Here is a 16,204-nt window from a genome sequence, read left to right as displayed (position 1 = left end):
TGATGAGTCTCACGAGGAGTGCCTGAAGCAACCACAATTTCCCTTGTTGCTATCTTCGGCAGTTGTTCTTTGCAGATTATTGGATGTTTTCGAGTGACCGTCACAGAAAAAAACGGGTACGAAAACGACCCCCACCAGGGCGATCAAGGGTGCATTTAACACAGTTGCGGATGGGAGCGATGGCTGCCCGTGACGATCTCAGCGAAAGATCTTCAAATCGAGCAAGGAAAGACGCCATTTACGAGAGCTTTGCTCTTGTTCAGCGGAATGCCGCGTTTCAGATGTTTCTTCTTGCATGCATTATTTGGGAATACGTTGCAGTTCCGGAGGTTGTACGCGTCACTGGGATTGATGAGTGGACAGTGCTGGAGGAAATGCGAGCCTACGCGGCCAACGTCTGGGTTCGCCGACGGGCGGTCTTGGCATCCACTCCCCATCCACCCGTAGGACCACATTTCTCCAGCCGCCTCAGACCACTCACCACTTCGTGTTCAGCAACTGGGTGGGCTGGATTTGGTTATCATCCCTCCGCCTGGGACCCTGTTCCCCTGACAATCTCGTTTCGTTCCAAAGTCGGGCATTACGTCTGAACTTCTTCCTCATTTTTACCGTCAAACTTCGTCGGACGGCTTATCGTCGGCTAGATTTGAAGCGACGCTGGCTCGTGTGCTCTGGCATCGACACTCAAATGGCAGGAGACAATCGAACCTGGAAGAGGCACGGAACGCACTGACGATCATGACCAGCCGCAGTGGTTGTTTCGGGGCGAAAATCGTTCCATGATTACGATTGTCGAATGATAGTCCAGCCCCTTGTGGTGCGAAACCCCAGCTTTGCAAATCCAGACTTTTGGGGTTCCATGGCTGTCGTCACACGTGGATTGGCCGGTGATTCGCACCTGGGCAGTTCCTGGGCATACCAAGGTACTTTCCACTGAACTTCATCTCGTTTGTCCTTGATTAATACTATTTTCGAATCAATTTTCATTACTGCTCTTTTTAATTTTCATCCAATTACGCACTTACCACGCCACTCATTGAACTCTCCGGTGCCCAAACTTCCGCCTCTGGATTGATGACTTATCGAAGAATCCAAGACTTTTATTCTCGCTGATCGGCCCAGTCTCCTTTTCACGTCTTCGAGCTTGATCTCGTTCTGTTCTTTCTCGGGTCTTTTTCTCAGGATCGGTTTCTGTCGTTGAATTCGTTCTCTCGAATCTTGACGGCTTTGTCCAACCAGACACTCGTTATTATTCCCATCAGGAGGACTTTGACGTCGACAACACCCCAAAATGTCCTTGGTACACTCTGATAATCTGGCTCCCCAGCCTGTGACCGATATCTTCACCAGCGATACCAATATCGATAGGAGGAAGTGCCACCGCACAGTCCCCATGAAGGTGCTGGCTCTGGGTGTCGGAAGAACAGGAACTGCCTGTATGTCTGTGCTTCCCACCCCATGTATCCGTGGCTGACATGTCTATGGATTAGCCCTCCGTATTGCTTTGGAGCGCCTCGGCTATCTCAAATGCTACCACATGATGTCTGCCAGTATGGAGAACCCACCAGACTGCCTTATGTGGCACGACGCTCTCTGCGCCAAATATGACGGGGTTGGCGAATTCGGCCGTAAGGAGTGGGATCAGCTTCTGGGAGAGTGCCAGGTAGGCTCAGTGCAGGGCTCCGACTTGGCTATCTTCAAATATTAACTAACTTTCAGGCTGTTTGCGATTGGCCCGCCTGCGCGTTTGCGAAAGAGCTTATTGAAGCCTACCCTAATGCGAAGGTCATCCTGACCACACGCGAAGTAGACTCATGGCACGCATCAGTCATGAAGACCGTGCATTGGCGCGTGTCCGACCCCGAGCACCGCTTTGTTTCAAACTTCAGCTGGGCTGCCAGCATGTACTATCCCATGTTGAACAAATTTTTCGAGACATTCTTCCGCGGTGACTTCCCCAACAAGGGCAAGGAGGTATATGAGGACCATGTGGCCGAAGTCCGCAGCCTGGTTCCCCCCGAGAGGCTCCTCGAATACAAGATCAGTGATGGTTGGGGCCCACTCTGTGAATTCCTTGGCGAGGAGGTTCCAGACACACCCTTTCCCCGAGGAAACGACATGGCCGACTTCTTCAAACGCTGCCGTGGCCGCAACAGGCGCCAGATGGCAAACGCTGCTCTGCAGGCTGTGACCATGGGCGGTACTCTCATCGCGGCCGGGTTTGCTGCTACAATGGCTTTCAAGCGTTTCTCCCGGTGAATCACTCACATTTCCTGAAGCTTTGTTTTCCTTTACTCTATCGTGGTGGGCGCTGGGCGCCACCGCTAAAACTTAGCCTTCTACACTGTTCTGCGCTTTAGCTTCTCCCTTACACGCCCGGAACATTCATAATACTTTGAGGTTTTCTTTGTCTTGTTTCGCTTACGATACCGATTAGCGGCTTCATTGGAGTGTACCCGAAAACTCGTTGTGTTCTCAACCTAATCTTCACGGCTTACATTTGAGACCTGTTTAAGTTTCCCATATATTACCTAGATATTGTCACAAGTTGGAGCAGAAGGGAAAACGAAGAGCAATCGAATTCCAAAGTTCAATCAATCCTGTTCAATCAGACTCCTCGAGCACTCCTTGGCCGACGTAGGAAGGTCGTCAACCGAAAAGAGCCCAGATCTTGGCGAAGACCAGTCGCAGCCCTGGTACACGAATGATAACATTACAGTCACGCCAAATGCGCTTTGCCCTTCGAGCCCAGATGCCGATGTTTGAACACGGTCTTTTGCATGCTAGCTTGGCACAAGCAAGGCGCACCCAGCAGCTATCTTGCGGCTGGAGAACGCCCAGATAACGTCGGGCTCGGCGCTTGTCACCGGGCACGAGCTGTCCAGAACCTTGCGAAGTTGCGAGAGAGTTTTTGAACACAGTCTCACGGAACTTCGGGCAAACACGAGGAGAGGGATTGTGGTTTCGGACGCGCTGCACAGGTGCGTCTGTGACCAAACCTATCATTATTCACCTCTGCCAGGAGCAAAACGCCACGTTCCCGGACGTTTGACGCAAAAGTCTCACTGTGAACTCTAACCTTTAAAAGCAATCCGATCCAATCTCATGCTTCTGGAGTCGTGGGCGTTGGGCCGTTGGCGACCTTGAGGATTTTCCGAGCTTGTGGAGTATTCAAGCCCCCGACTCCGACTGGGCTTGTGAGATCAATATGCAAGGCTGATGCATGTCACAGACCACTGGCCGTTGGTTGAGCCAACCAATGCTCATTTCCGTCGCGTCCTTTCAAGACACTCGAAATATGGAAACCTCGCTTCAGGTCCAAGCCACATAATGGTGTGGGAGAACGGCTGTTCCAAGGACATACTCTGTGTGTTTCCCCGCTGAGCACAGAGAGAGACACGATGAAGCAGAGGAGAAGGAAACGGTCGAGAGCCGTGGGAACAGGCAGGGAATCCTGGAAGTTTGATGGTGGCGTCCGTGACTGTTCCCTGTCTCTTCGGAGAAGCGGTGCAAGGTGTCCGGCATTCTGATCCGCGCATACTTACCCAACTGAGCCGGACCTGCGACAATGATCGTGTTGCTGCAACAATCATCCAGACGCTCGTTTTTCCAAGGTGGATACGGAGATGGGCCCTTGCCATTTCTTGGCAGGCATTTGTCACTGGGGTGCTCTGTTGCTTCTGTCCTCGAGCTCGAACAAATGCTGTCTCATGTTACAAGTGCATGCGAGTTCACCCGCTCCCATTTTATCAAGGAGGCTACTATCAAGCATTGGTCAGGCTGCCTTCGTCGACACCTCTGAAACGAGTCAATAAAGCTTCTCAGGTTGACACGGCGCCAGTTCCTTGGCCATGTGCTCCCACACTCACGGCCCATGGTTATTAGCCTCCTTGCGGGTGGGACAAAGCGTTGTCTCCACGATTCAATAAATTACAGTACGGCACGTTCCTTCATTTCAGGCGCGGGTGCAGCCAGTGGGGATTGCCGTCGTTTGCTCACTTTTGCTTCGTGTCTGAGGCTTATTGAAGGTCTTTCCCCAGAGATCTCTACGACGTCGATTCAATGCCAGATTTGGTGATGTTATACAGCTTGAATAATACTGGCCGAACTCTCGGACGACGACACTTGCCCCGTGCTTTATTGCTAATTGCTCCAGAACCGAGAGATGGCAATTTCACTTCCCGGGCCATCCACATCGATCTTCCCCGCAAAGGGAGGACGCAACTTGAATGGGCCCAGAAGCGCCAATCATGATTGTTCGTTTGCTGGCCTTGGAACCTTTCTTGAAGCGGCCGCAGTTTCCAGAAGGGTGTGGGGCAGCCTTCCAAGAATCAGTGCATTCGTCTGTTGCCCGGCTGGTTCACAAGGCCGTCAACAAAGTCCATCATCCAAAAATTCGAGCAGGGTCTTTCCGAGAGCGCTCAGGGGATGGCTGGCCTTGTTGAAGCCGTCAACCCGGCGACTGCAGGCGACGAAGCCTTCATTCGTCTCCCCGATCCCGTTTCACGAGACTCCTTGATATTCTCTCTCAATGGTGATTTATTCGATTCTACTCATTCTTTCGACGATTGAAGTCTTCCTTCAGATAGTTGTGTCGATCCTTTCCTTCGGGTAGCTTGCAGAATCTCTCTGGGGTAAATCCCATGCAGATACTCTGGATGTCCCCGTGCTCCTGACAACCCAGCAAGGTACCGCCGGCTCTCTTCGGTTTGGTGTCGAGCAAGCCGGAACAGCAGAGGTGAAGACTCCATGCGCTTCCCCGCCGCTTCGCTTCTGGGTGCATCAGCCCAATCCCTCTGCATTCAGTTCTCGGTTACCTGCATCTTTGTCGTGTTCCTGGGCGGGTTGCAGAAAGTCACTGCAGAGATCGACTCAGCTTTTAAATCAGTAAGTTAGAAGCACGCGGCGCATGTGTTGGACGTTGGCTGACATTACATATCCAAGCGACCTGATCTCTATCCTCCTATCTTTACCTTCGAGCGCCGGGTTCCCCATAGCCTTCATCCAGGTTACATCTTCTTGGGTCCGTATGAGACAGACAATTCAGGTCCCTATATTTACGACAATGATGGAGTACGTGAAACCAAAAGTTCACTGTATCGCGCTGGCACTGACGGTACTAGAACTTAGTCTGGAGTGGCTGGGGTAGTTCCGGCCCCGGAAATGCCCACGGAATGCATGTATGCAAATACAAAGGGAAGGATCATCTGTGTTTCTTTCAGGGTATGCAAGAGAATGGGTATTGCAGAGGCCATGGCGTTATCATGGATGAGCATTATCGTACCGTCAAAACCGTTGTTCCAGGAGGAGGCATGGCATCCAGCGACATGCATGAGTTTCGGCTTATCAATGACGGAAAGATGGCCTTGATGACAGTTTATCAGCAAAGGCAATTTGATATGAGTATCTGGAACATCAAAGCTGGCATGGGCTGGCTTATGGAAGGCGTGTTCCAAGAGGTGGACGTGGAGACCAACGAGGTTCTGTTTGAATGGAGGTCGCTTGACCACGTCGACCCGTCCGTCAGCTATACATACCCTGGCCACACAGACACCTCGGGCACTGGGCTAGAGCCCCGCTCGCCTTGGGATTACTTTCACATCAACTCAGTTGATAAAAACGCGGATGGAGACTATCTCATCTCCTCGCGCCACACTTGCGCAGTCTACAAAATCTCAGGCAAGGATGGATCCGTACTATGGCGACTTCACGGCGCGAACCCATCATTCGACAATGTTAATTTTAACTTCTCACAACAGCATGATGCGCGATGGCTCAGTGAGAACGCAACGCACACCTTGCTGTCGTTGTACAATAATGGGTACAACGGCTTTAATAGGACGCATAAGTACTCGTCGGGCATGATTATCTTGATTGACCATGTGGATAAAACCGCCACGCAGTTGAACGAATATGCGCCGCAAAACCACGATATGATCAGCTCCAGCCAGGGGAACATGCAGGTACTGTCGAACGGGAATGTTTTCATGGGATGGGGGAACAACGCTTACGTATCTGAGCACGACACGGACGGTAATCTGCTTCTCTGGGGCTACATTGATAAGGGTCGGATCATGAACTATCGTGCTCAGAAATTCCACTGGGAGGGCACCCCGATCGATATTCCGGCTCTGTGGACTTATTCCAAGTCGTCCAAGCCGGGCTCCCCAACCACGTTCTACGTCAGCTGGAATGGGGCCACGCGCGTCAAGCACTGGCGATTCTACGGCACGAACAACTCTACCGGAAATTATACCCTCCTCCATCAGGTGCGAAAGGACGGGTTCGAGACCTCATACACTACTTCTAAATTCTACAGGTTCACATATGCCGAAGCCATAGATGGGCAAGGAAATGTTCTTGGCAAGTCGCGTGAGCAATTTACGTTCACTCCGTCGCCTCTGCTCCAAGAATATTGTGAAGACACGATCTGCGAGAATACGGAATCCTATGGTGCCCCAGGTGAGGTGGGAGCAGAGGCAATCATCCCTCAGGCCGGCCTCAACACTGTTCCCTGGCTGGATCCCGATCACCTTGAGGCACATCTCAACTGGGGCAACAAATGGCCCCCTCCACCAGAAGAAAAGCCGTCGGGGGCTCTGAAGAAAGCTTACGGTAAGTACCCACAACCATTCGCACGCCTTGTTGAAGCTAACAGCTCAGACCGGGTGGGATGGATTGCACCAACCCTCGGCATTTGCTTGACGGCCGTTGGCATCTATGTGGTTCTCCAGATGTATCGAAGACACAAGTCCTCAAGCCATCCGAGGCGGAGATCAGCGGAAATTCCAAATGACATGAGTGATTCGAGAGCTTCATTGTGTGAATCGAGTCTTCCGTGGTGGAGTCTGGGTCGATGGAGACGGCCAACTCGCTACTTTCCTCTCTCAGAATCAGAACAAGGGCGGGCAGACGGGCGGGCGGACACAGGAGGTTAGTATATTTTGTAGGAAAAGATCATCTGTCATGTGCGTCCTTGTTGAGCCGACAGCTTGGTTGTCTTCATGGGGGGTAGTTGTTTCGAGAGTTGCATCGGTGCGGACAGCGATCTATGAAAAGGACAATTGTCGGCAGATCAGCACACCAGTCTCTGGACGTATTGAAAATACGAACTTACAGGTGTTTCGAGTGGGGGCGGGCGTCGCAAGCTCTGCGCTAATGCATTCATCTATTTTTTCGAGAACCATGTAAATTCAATACGCGTCATGAACGTTGGATGTGCTTTCCGGGGGCAAAAACGTGCAGTATTTCTTCGAGAATTCCTCGAAGAAGGAAGATAAAGAAGGAGAAGAAAAGGAGGGAAACAAGCACCCGGAAGCGAGGAGCGGAAGAGAAGTCTTCTGGCAGTCAGAACTGGTTGAGGCAGCGCACTGCTGATCGACTGGCGACAATCTCCTCCTCTCCTCGGCCTCTCACTCTGTCTCTCTCACCTGTCTTGTCCCTCTTCTCTCCACCTCAGCCTCTCGTTCTCCTCCTCTTCGTACCCGGTCATCTTCTGAGACTTTTTTTGGTTTTTATTTATTCTTGCTTCTTTGTCATCGTTGCCATTTGGAGAAGACTCCGTCTCCCTCCAGAGCTCTCCCTCCCACTCTCTTCCAACGTTATCGCAACGCTAGTGCCCCCAACCACGCGCTGTCCCATCCATTGTTCCCCTTCTCAAACCTCCGCCCTCTATGACTGGTCCCAATCGCCAATCCCTGGCTTCTTCTGTTTCACCTGTTAGCAGTGATCCGTCCACCTCGTCAACTACCCAGATTCCGAAGCACCGGAATGCCCAGCACTCCCGCAAGACTTCTTGGGCTTCCGGTCTCGATCAAGGCGGCGAACCCTCATCCGACTTCACCTACCCGCAACAGCGTCGTCGCGGGGAATCCAACGTCTCTCTCGCTCACGTCTCAGAGGGCTCTTCCGGCCCCTACGAAGACAACGAGGCGTCGAGCTCTCAAATGGCACTAAGGAACACCTCCTTCGAATGGAATGGGGCACACGCGCGAGCCCGGTCTCAGAGCCAGCCGCAGATACCAGCGTTCGACCCGATGGAACAATCTCCCCGACGTCCCGGGCCCGTGACCTGGATGTCACTACCCCGGAAGAAACAGCTGGCGTTACTGGGTCTTTGTCGGGTGTTTGACTTTCTTCAGATTGCTTCTTTGCAAGCATATATGTTCTATCAGTTGAAGTCCTTCGATGAGAACCTGTCCGACTCCGATGTTTCTACGCAAGCAGGTATCCTCCAGGGTGCATTTACGGCTGCGCAGTTCGCGACTGCTATTCCCTGGGGTCGGGTTGCGGATGCGGAATGGGGTGGACGGAAGTTCGTCCTCCTTGTTGGTCTTATAGGGACTGCGATCTCTTGTTTGGGTGTTGCCTATTCAACTTCGTTCGCGCAGGCCGTGTTCTGGCGATCGTTTGGCGGTGCCATTAATGGGACTGTTGGGATTATCCGAACCATGATTGCGGAAAATGTGAAGGAGAAAAAGTACCATTCCAGAGCGTTCCTTATTCTACCCATCGGATTTAATATCGCCTCTCTTTTCGGACCCGGTACGTCATGGAAGTGTATACAGCGTGTATTATGTTGCTAACAAACATAGTCATGGGTGGAATGCTTTCCGACCCTGTCAGGAGTTACCCTCGCCTCTTCGGGCCCAACTCCTCATTTGGGGGTGAGAATGGAGTCCAATGGCTTATGACCTATCCGTACGCGCTGCCCATGTTGGCCAATGCGATTTTCCTCACTTTCTGTGCTTTTTGTGTTGCACTCGGTCTCGAAGAGGTGAGATCCCCCTCCCCTTGTTGTGCAGAGCACCACTAATACTCGTAGACCCTCGAAGCGTGCAAGGGGAAGCCTGGCCCCGGCGTATTTTGTATGCGACTCGTTGCCCGTGTGGCCAGGGCCGTCGTTCCTTCATCCTCGGCCCTGTATTCGAGATTACCTTTTGCAGACTACGAGGAGTCCGGGCCGCTTCTTGCCCGACCAACCGAGTCGTACGAACTCGAAGAGAAAGCCGCAAAACCTCGACTACATGCACGAGTTCTGCCATTCCGACGGATCTGGACCAAGAATGTCTGGTGCACTCTGCTGGCTCAAGCTTTCTTCGACTTCCAAATGGGGTACGTCCGCATTAAAGTTTGTTCAATATAGGATCTTACTGACTTGAGCAGTGCATTCAACAATCTCTGGCTTCTTTTCCTGTCAACTCCTCGATACGATTCTAACGACCCTGCTAGTCCTGCGCAGAGACTGCCGTTCGTCTTCACCGGCGGCCTGGGCATGCTACCTCAAAGCGTTGGTTTCGCAACAGCCATTCTTGGCGTTATCGGCATGATTCTCCAGTTCACCATCTACCCATCCATCAATAGTCGCCTTGGGACAGCAAAGAGCTACCAATACTTCCTCACCCTCTTCCCCGTCGCCTACGCTTTTGCTCCATATATCGCTCTCGCGCCCTCCACTACTCCGCCACCAGGCCAAGCAAACGGGGGCTGGGTCTGGTTCTCCATCATCGTCGTCCTCTTCCTACAAGTCACGGCCCGCACGTTCACTCTTCCCACCTCAATTATCCTACTCAACAATTGCTCCCCCCACCCCTCGGTCCTGGGGACTATCCACGGTATCGGGCAATCAGTCTCCTCCGCCTTCCGCACCATCGGACCCATCTTCTCTGGATCGTGGTACGGCTACGGTCTCGAAATAGGGACAGTTGGGTTTGCGTGGTGGCTAATTGCCCTTGTCTCAGTATTTGGCTGCGTCGCTGCTATTTTCGTTTACGAGGGCTCTGGACATGAAATTTATCTTCCTGGCGAGGAAGTGGATATGTGATTGATTTCGAGTATATACCCTCTTCTCCTTTTCTCTTCCCCCTATCTTTGCATACATCTGCCTTGTACTGTATATACGGTGGGCACGTGCATAGTTGGTGTCTTCTGCCTCTGGTTTTGCTTCATGAGCTTTCTATTCGCTTGATACCTCCCCCGGTTTGATTGGCTACGGGTGTATGAAAAAAAGTGATGTGAACGGGTGAATAGATCTGGATACAATAACATAATATATAGAATGCCATGGCTCAACGGTGAGAAGCCGCGAAGTAAAAGGAATAATCTACCGCTTCAACGCCGCAAACCGTTTCGTCAACTCGTCCACCTCGGGAATCCCACTCTTACTCTTCCCCCCTCGCTGCGCGGGACTCGGACTCGATATCTCAGTCGATGCATTGTTGTCACTATCACCCGGCACTTTCACTCTCGGATTCGGATTATCAGATCTCGGCCCCGGCGGCGCAACACTCACCGGACTCTTCCCCTGGAGTTGATGTAACCCCCTCGGAGGCGTGGCGCGTGTCAACTCCGCCGTCTCAGATGCCCGTCGGACAACTTCCCCCACATCGCCTTCATCATTATCATCGGGCCGCTCCTCCCCACCAGTATCCTCACCCAATACTTCCTCAAGAACGGCCTCAACCTCCTCGTCCCCCTCCTCTTCCCCCCAGGGAACCTTGTACGCCCTCGCGATTTCCCTCAAATAGCTCTCCACGAGTTCCGCGCTGGGTGGACGAACCCGTAACCCCTTGACCAGGCGCTCGGGTACCTTGACGTCGGCAAGCTTATTCTCCGACGCGAGCGCCATGAAATCTTTCCCGTAGCGGTCCGCCAGGAGCGAACGGAGGTGCGTAAGCTCGCGCACTTCACTCGGGAAGCGCGACCAGGCGTAGAAGATAGCAGTCGCGGCTTCGTCGAGCGCCGCGTCGAGGTAGAACGTTTCTCCCAAGGTTCCTTCGTCCGGCGTTGTGGTCTCCTCTTGTGATGGCGCTACCGTCTGCTGCTGCTGTTGCTGCTGGGATGAACCTTTCTTCTCCGCACGCGATCCGAATATCCCAAAAAGTCCTCCTCCACCCCCTCCTCCCCTCTGGGGTTCACCACCACCACCTTTCCCCTTCAACCCATTATGCACCGCCGCCTCCTCCCTCACCCTGACGCGCATCCTCTGCCCGGCCTCCCCAAACGCAAGCCCATCGAGCACGCCCGCTCTCGCAAGAAGCAGCTCGCAGTAAAGCTCGACCATCTCCATGACCTCGACGGCGATATCCGTGGCAATGACGTTCTCGACGCGGATGCGCGCGGAGGCGTCGCGGTTTTCCTCGAGGAGGTGCGCGAGGTCGCGCCGTTGGACAACCGAGGACGCGGTGGATTTCTTCTGCAGGAGGCGGAGGCGTGGGATTAGGAGGTGCAGGGTTGAGGTTAGTTTTGTCTGGTTGGTATTTAGTTAGTAGGTGTGTTAAGCTTGGTGTGCTGGTGGTAACGTCGTTGGTGGTGGTATGGGGTGTGATGTGAGGGAGGGTGCGGGGTACGTTGGGTGGGCGGGTTTGAAGGGGATCTGGAGTTCTGGAAGTGAAGGGTGTAGGCCTTACTGTTTGTGGTGAGGGCGGCATTTTGACGTTTTATAGGGACCTCTAAGGATGTCTGTAATGTGTAGAAGGAAGAGAGAAGAGAAGATAGAGTTGCTGTGCCTGCGTTGGGGCAGGCAGATAAGATACGGCGGAGAGGGGTATACTCCTGCCTCAGGCACAAAGTACTTCCATATACCGTAGGTAACAAGATAATAATATAACTCTACCAATGCAAGCAAATGCAACCCAAGGCAAGATATGTATACATTTTTCGCTGAGACGGGCAACAAAAGTAACCTGAGTATGCAGGAAGCGCAACCAGTCAGACTGAGCTGATGAAGCCGGGTGTAATCATCATCCAATCAATGTACAAGAATAACGTCAATCGTAAGAGGTATCCCAAGAAGTAAGAAGCCAGAATCCAGGTATAAAGGGTAAGATATCCAAGAAGTGAAGCATATAGTCAACGCAAAAAGAGGTATCAGGTTGAAAGAAGAGAAGAAAAATGGTATATGTGCCAAGTGGTATGTCAATGGTATAGATAGTCGTGGGAGGCTCGAATATAGATGGGCCCATTATTGTATAGTCGTAGCCTAGAATGTAATGGCAGCCATTACGATGGCGGCGAAAAGGGCCATCATCGCGTTCTGGCTGGTTTTATGGCCGCCCGATGTCGGGCTAGGGGATGCTTCTTCCGGTTCGCTGGTCGATGACGCGATGGTTCGGCTGTCTGTTTCGACGAGGACATGCGGCTTGTACGTGTAGTCCGGCCATCCGGGGGTTGTGGGGGTGCTGGTGTGGGAGATGACGTCCGTAGACGAGGACTCGGCGGTGCTGCTGCTTGTAACTGTACTCGTACTCGTACTCGTGCTGGTTTCGGTCGAGGAAGCGGCCGTGGAGGTGCTAGTTGGGGTTTCCGTCGTGGTCTCGTCTTCTCCCTCATCGTCGCCGTCGCTTCCACCGCTGCCGCCTGATCCATCAAACACCACAATATTGGCTTTCTCTCCCTTGGGAACAGTGACCACACAAAATGAGGCGCCACCCGCGCCATCTGTTGTCGCGCCCGTCATTTCGTTGACTCCGTTCTCGGTGGGATCGATTCTGCATGGAAGGCCATTGCATCCGCCGCTGGGGCATTCAATTTCAACTCCGAAGTCGGGCCTCTGGGTACGGAAGGGGGTTGCGGGCTCCAGGTAGATCGGGTTCCAACCAATCTTCACAAAGGTGTTTCCATCGCCGTCCGTGTTGGCTCCCGCGACGTAGGGAGACCAGTTGCCGTAAGGGTTCGCGGAAGTGCCCCAGCCACAGGCAATATCGGGGCTATATCCAGGAGGGTTGATATAGTAACTACACAGTCAGTATCAACCTGCGTATAACTTCACAGGAAAACCTACTGAGCAGCTGTTTCGCACCAGTAGCTGAGATCCGGCACAGCGAGGGTAGCCACCGACTTCACCAGGGTAGGAATTAACATGGCCTCGTTCCCGGGCAGGACGGTCTGGCAGATCGAGACAATATCGCTGCATCGGTTGACGGCCTCGACAGCACCAGTTCCGTCCTGGCAGTATGGCTTGCTGGGGAAGGGCTTCTCGATCACTCCGTCCTCATTACAATATAGACCACCGTTCTACACAATACAATTAGTATGGACCTCGCCTGCTTGGTAGGCTGCGGGGCAACTTACCATGGACTGCGGGTACGTGTACGAAGTAGCATCTGGATCCCACTGCATCGACACCTGGCCGGGAGGGCAAGCATACGGGCAGTAATTGCCTGGCTCACACGGCTGGTCGGGGCTCATGGCCCATCCGGCGTTCTTCGACTCCGGCGTGACAGAGACGAGGCCGGCATCCGAAGGGAATTCACAAGTGCCGCCTCTCTTCTCGTGCACATTTTTCCTCCCGTGATGATGGTGGTGCGAATGGCCGTGGTTATGCTGGGAGGCCTCAGCGGCGACGGCGCAGAGCACGGCGGATGCGAAGAGAAATCTCATATTTAGAAGTGAATTGAGTTTGCAGTGCGAGTCGTGAAAGGAAGAAAAAAGAGGGAAATTCGCAACCGCAACGGATGGAAACAAGTCCACCGGAGAGCAAAAGAAGAGAAGAGAAGAGAAAAGGAAGGAGGCGTATGGCCAAGAAGCAGAATCAGGCAAGCGAAACGAAAGACTATGGTCAGAATCCTGGTGATGAACTTGGGGGTGGGAAGAGAAATGAAGAGAAAGGGAGGAAATGAGAGACGAGGTGCAAACAATGCCCCAGTGAGCGCCAGGGCCGCAACGCCTCCAATCTCCCCGAGGCCCGGGCCCTGAAGGCTCACAAGCGGACACGAGACTGGCTGACTCGAACAAGAGAAAAGTTGTGCTGCGGACCAAAAAAGGGACCACGAATTGGGCCCTGACACATTTCCTCTTTGGGTCTACTTCGAAGCTATTGACACGAATTTTTCCTGATTCGGTTCCTCCGCGGTCTCGGTGTCAGGGGTAATAGCCAATAAGCGACTACCACTGCTCGGTTCTCCCCGGTGGTTCGTGGATTACTGACCCACTTCGTCAGACTTGCTCCATCGCACTTCATCTCCGAGCAGCCAATCACTGCCACACAAAATCCTTCGACATGACTGACTCTCTCACATTGCTTTCTCCCCAAGCAAAACACCAAAGGACACCCCTGAAGCGCCGCATATTGAGGTATCTTCAGGGCGGCCTCCATGCATTCGTCAACACGTCGTCTCCAACATCACAGCAGTCCGTCCTGGACTTCAAGGGTTTCAATTCGGCTCGTGTCTCAATGTCACCTTGTCGCTTGGACACAATTCTAGGCCCAGCGATCTTCATCTCCAAGGCCGCAATACGATCCAAACCGGACCACATGGTCAGCCCTAGACGACGATCGAACCCTCCCACAGCTGCACACAACCGAGCGTTGCCAAAACAGTGTCCTTCAGAGCCCAAAGTCCAACTGCTGCTGCCCAGAGATATCACGTGCGAGTTGTAAAGTTTTCTCCAGCTCTCCATAACTAAACACCCGAGATTCGGCGAATGGACAAAGGGAGAAGTGACTGTCGCCGCTCAGTGCAGTGGCAAGGGAAAGTCCCGACTCTGAGGGTCAGAATGGAAACTCAGAGCTCCCGGACGGGGGATATCTGCGCGGGCTGGGGGTTCTTTAGGGCACTGATTTCCGTACGCTCTTCAGTTACTTTGGTTTTCAATGAAGAGGCCGGCCACGTTCTTATGGTTACTACCTAATCACAAGAAGAATTAAAAAGACGGAGTCCGTTGTTGCGCTATGGAGAGGCTTTCTTAGATTCAGACGCGAGCCCACAACGCAAGACGACAGGTCTCTGTCCTCGTATCTTGGAACCTACAGAGGCCTAAGGCAACTGCGGAGCAGGGGCTGCGAGGAATTTCCGCTGGAGGTTGACCACAAATCTCAAGACGGCTGAGAGCTCAGTCAGCCTTCCACAGACTGCCCCTCCAAGGCCCTCCATCCGTCAAATCGGTCACAGCCCTCGCGCCATCCCCACGCAACGCAATAGTGCTGCGCCAGAAGCTTCCATTCCTCGATCTCGTCGAGCATCTCGAGCCCTGCCACCCGCTCCTTCTCCTCCTCACTCACCCAGCGTTCCCACAGGAAATCCACATCCGCAGCCGCCTGGCCCCCATCAAAGCCTTGCTGGCGGAGCCGCTTCCGCTGCGCCTCCAAAGACGCATACTCGTGGAGAGTTTGAAGTTGAATACCGCGAGTCGCAAGGTTCGCAACCATTGTCCGTCCAAACGCGTCTTCCGGACGAATCGGTTCGTAGAGGACAAGACCCAGGGTTTCAGACTTGGGGTTCGATGGTGGGAACAAGGTTTCTGTGAAGTACCGCACCACGCCCGCAGCTTCGTCTGGGGAAAGATACACCAGGCAACATTCGGACAATATCAACGTAGGGAGTGTTACGTCCAAAGTTTCGCGGAGTTGACCCACTGGATCTTTCACGGACGGCACATCCGTCGTGTCCCCCGCGCGGTTTGCAAGTGTTCGTAGATCGACCGGATGAATATGGTAGACCGGAGAGTGCAGTGCATCCCCCACATCAGAGATGGCGATATCCTCGCGATGTCCCAAAGCTCGCTGTAAAAGAGGCGTTCCGCGAATAGCCTTAATCTTCGCAGCATTGTTGACCGCGAAGTCGATTTCATGATAAACTATATTCGGCGGCGAGGGCGACGTCAAGAGTCGGAAGACACGCGTATCAGAGCCAGCACCAAGCGAGATAATCTGCTTCCTTTTCTGCTTCCACGAAGGGTCTGAATCTGTCGTCGACCCTAGGAATCTCGCAACAAGTTGATCGATTGCCGTCGTGCGCACGTAGGTTCCTATCCGCATGCGCACGCCACGCTCAGCTCCAGTTGAACCAAAGTCATTATACAAAAAAAAAAAGAAGAGCTCACCTCTGTTTATTATTGGCAGCCGCCTTGTCTCCTGCCCCGGCGGCGTTAACGCGCTCGCGAACGGATCTTCCAAGTATCCCAACCCCACCGCACTTAGCCGGGAGACGCTGGCGTCATTGTCCGTCCCTTGCACCACCCGGTCTTTCTGTCCTCGAGAAGTAGAGCCAGGGCCCTCGTGTCCGCCTCGACCTCGTAATCGACCGCGACCGGCACCTCGACGAAAGGTGTTCAGGTTGGGAATTTGTGACGCTGACATGGCGGGGTCATGATGAGGAAGCTCGAAGCTTGGTTTGCGGAGCAGCTGGCGAGCGGTCTGCTCTCATGTGTGCGGGGATCCTAGCGACCACACACACACTTGGTTGCGAGGAGAATGATCGCATGA

General features: G+C 53.3%; 6 protein-coding genes across 6 annotated transcripts; 2 read left to right on the top strand and 4 right to left on the bottom strand.

The window, feature by feature from the left end:
• The first annotated feature begins 941 nt into the window (after nt 1–941).
• On the top strand, nt 942–2,427 carry BJX67DRAFT_27602 (sulfotransferase family protein). The gene is made up of 3 exons (XM_071026558.1): nt 942–1,436; nt 1,491–1,663; nt 1,720–2,427. The coding sequence occupies exons 1-3, from the start codon at nt 1,292–1,294 to the stop codon at nt 2,257–2,259; spliced, it is 858 nt and encodes a 285-aa protein (XP_070888337.1). The 5' UTR covers nt 942–1,291; the 3' UTR covers nt 2,260–2,427.
• Nucleotides 2,428–4,749: 2,322 nt separating this feature from the next.
• BJX67DRAFT_379377 (ASST-domain-containing protein) lies at nt 4,750–9,823 on the top strand (the record flags this gene model as incomplete). Its single annotated transcript, XM_071032548.1, has 8 exons — nt 4,750–4,887; nt 4,945–5,073; nt 5,124–6,615; nt 6,664–6,736; nt 7,727–8,544; nt 8,595–8,776; nt 8,825–9,114; nt 9,166–9,823. The coding sequence occupies 8 exons, from the start codon at nt 4,750–4,752 to the stop codon at nt 9,821–9,823; spliced, it is 3,780 nt and encodes a 1,259-aa protein (XP_070888336.1).
• A 196-nt stretch (nt 9,824–10,019) lies between these two features.
• Nucleotides 10,020–10,897, bottom strand: BJX67DRAFT_348200 (DUF292 domain protein). Its single transcript, XM_071028635.1, has one exon. The coding sequence runs from the start codon at nt 10,625–10,627 to the stop codon at nt 10,103–10,105; it is 525 nt and encodes a 174-aa protein (XP_070888335.1). The 5' UTR covers nt 10,628–10,897; the 3' UTR covers nt 10,020–10,102.
• BJX67DRAFT_348199 (uncharacterized protein) lies at nt 10,898–11,431 on the bottom strand (the record flags this gene model as incomplete). The annotated part of the gene is made up of 1 exon (XM_071028634.1): nt 10,898–11,431. A coding segment is annotated over one exon (488 nt), but the record flags the coding sequence as incomplete, so codon positions are not given.
• Nucleotides 11,432–11,980: 549 nt separating this feature from the next.
• On the bottom strand, nt 11,981–13,380 carry BJX67DRAFT_379375 (SUN domain-containing protein; the record flags this gene model as incomplete). Its single annotated transcript, XM_071032547.1, has 3 exons — nt 11,981–12,734; nt 12,782–13,014; nt 13,072–13,380. 3 exons carry the CDS (start codon nt 13,378–13,380, stop codon nt 11,981–11,983), a joined length of 1,296 nt encoding a protein of 431 aa, XP_070888333.1.
• Nucleotides 13,381–14,836: 1,456 nt separating this feature from the next.
• ppm1 (protein C-terminal leucine carboxyl O-methyltransferase ppm1) lies at nt 14,837–16,078 on the bottom strand (the record flags this gene model as incomplete). The annotated part of the gene is made up of 2 exons (XM_071030994.1): nt 14,837–15,747; nt 15,823–16,078. The coding sequence occupies 2 exons, from the start codon at nt 16,076–16,078 to the stop codon at nt 14,837–14,839; spliced, it is 1,167 nt and encodes a 388-aa protein (XP_070888332.1).
• Between the last annotated feature and the right edge of the window lie 126 nt (nt 16,079–16,204).

Source organism: Aspergillus lucknowensis (genome assembly GCF_044049455.1).
Source record: "Aspergillus lucknowensis strain CBS 449.75 chromosome Unknown BJX67scaffold_10, whole genome shotgun sequence".
NCBI classification, from domain to species: Eukaryota; Fungi; Ascomycota; class Eurotiomycetes; order Eurotiales; family Aspergillaceae; genus Aspergillus; species Aspergillus lucknowensis.
The sequence above is the reverse complement of the archived record's forward strand: the minus strand, read 5'-3'. Positions and strand labels throughout refer to the sequence as shown.

What these genes read in the sequence shown, in the direction of transcription:
- BJX67DRAFT_27602 (XM_071026558.1), top strand. Translation starts at nt 1,292, where the DNA reads ATGTCCTTGGTACACTCTGATAATCTGGCTCCCCAGCCTGTGACCGAT. An exon ending in CGGAAGAACAGGAACTGCCT is followed by an intron (nt 1,437 to 1,490) that starts GTATGTCTGTGC and finishes TCTATGGATTAG; the next exon opens with CCCTCCGTATTGCTTTGGAG. An exon ending in AGCTTCTGGGAGAGTGCCAG is followed by an intron (nt 1,664 to 1,719) that starts GTAGGCTCAGTG and finishes ACTAACTTTCAG; the next exon opens with GCTGTTTGCGATTGGCCCGC.
- BJX67DRAFT_348200 (XM_071028635.1), bottom strand. Translation starts at nt 10,627, where the DNA reads ATGGCGCTCGCGTCGGAGAATAAGCTTGCCGACGTCAAGGTACCCGAG.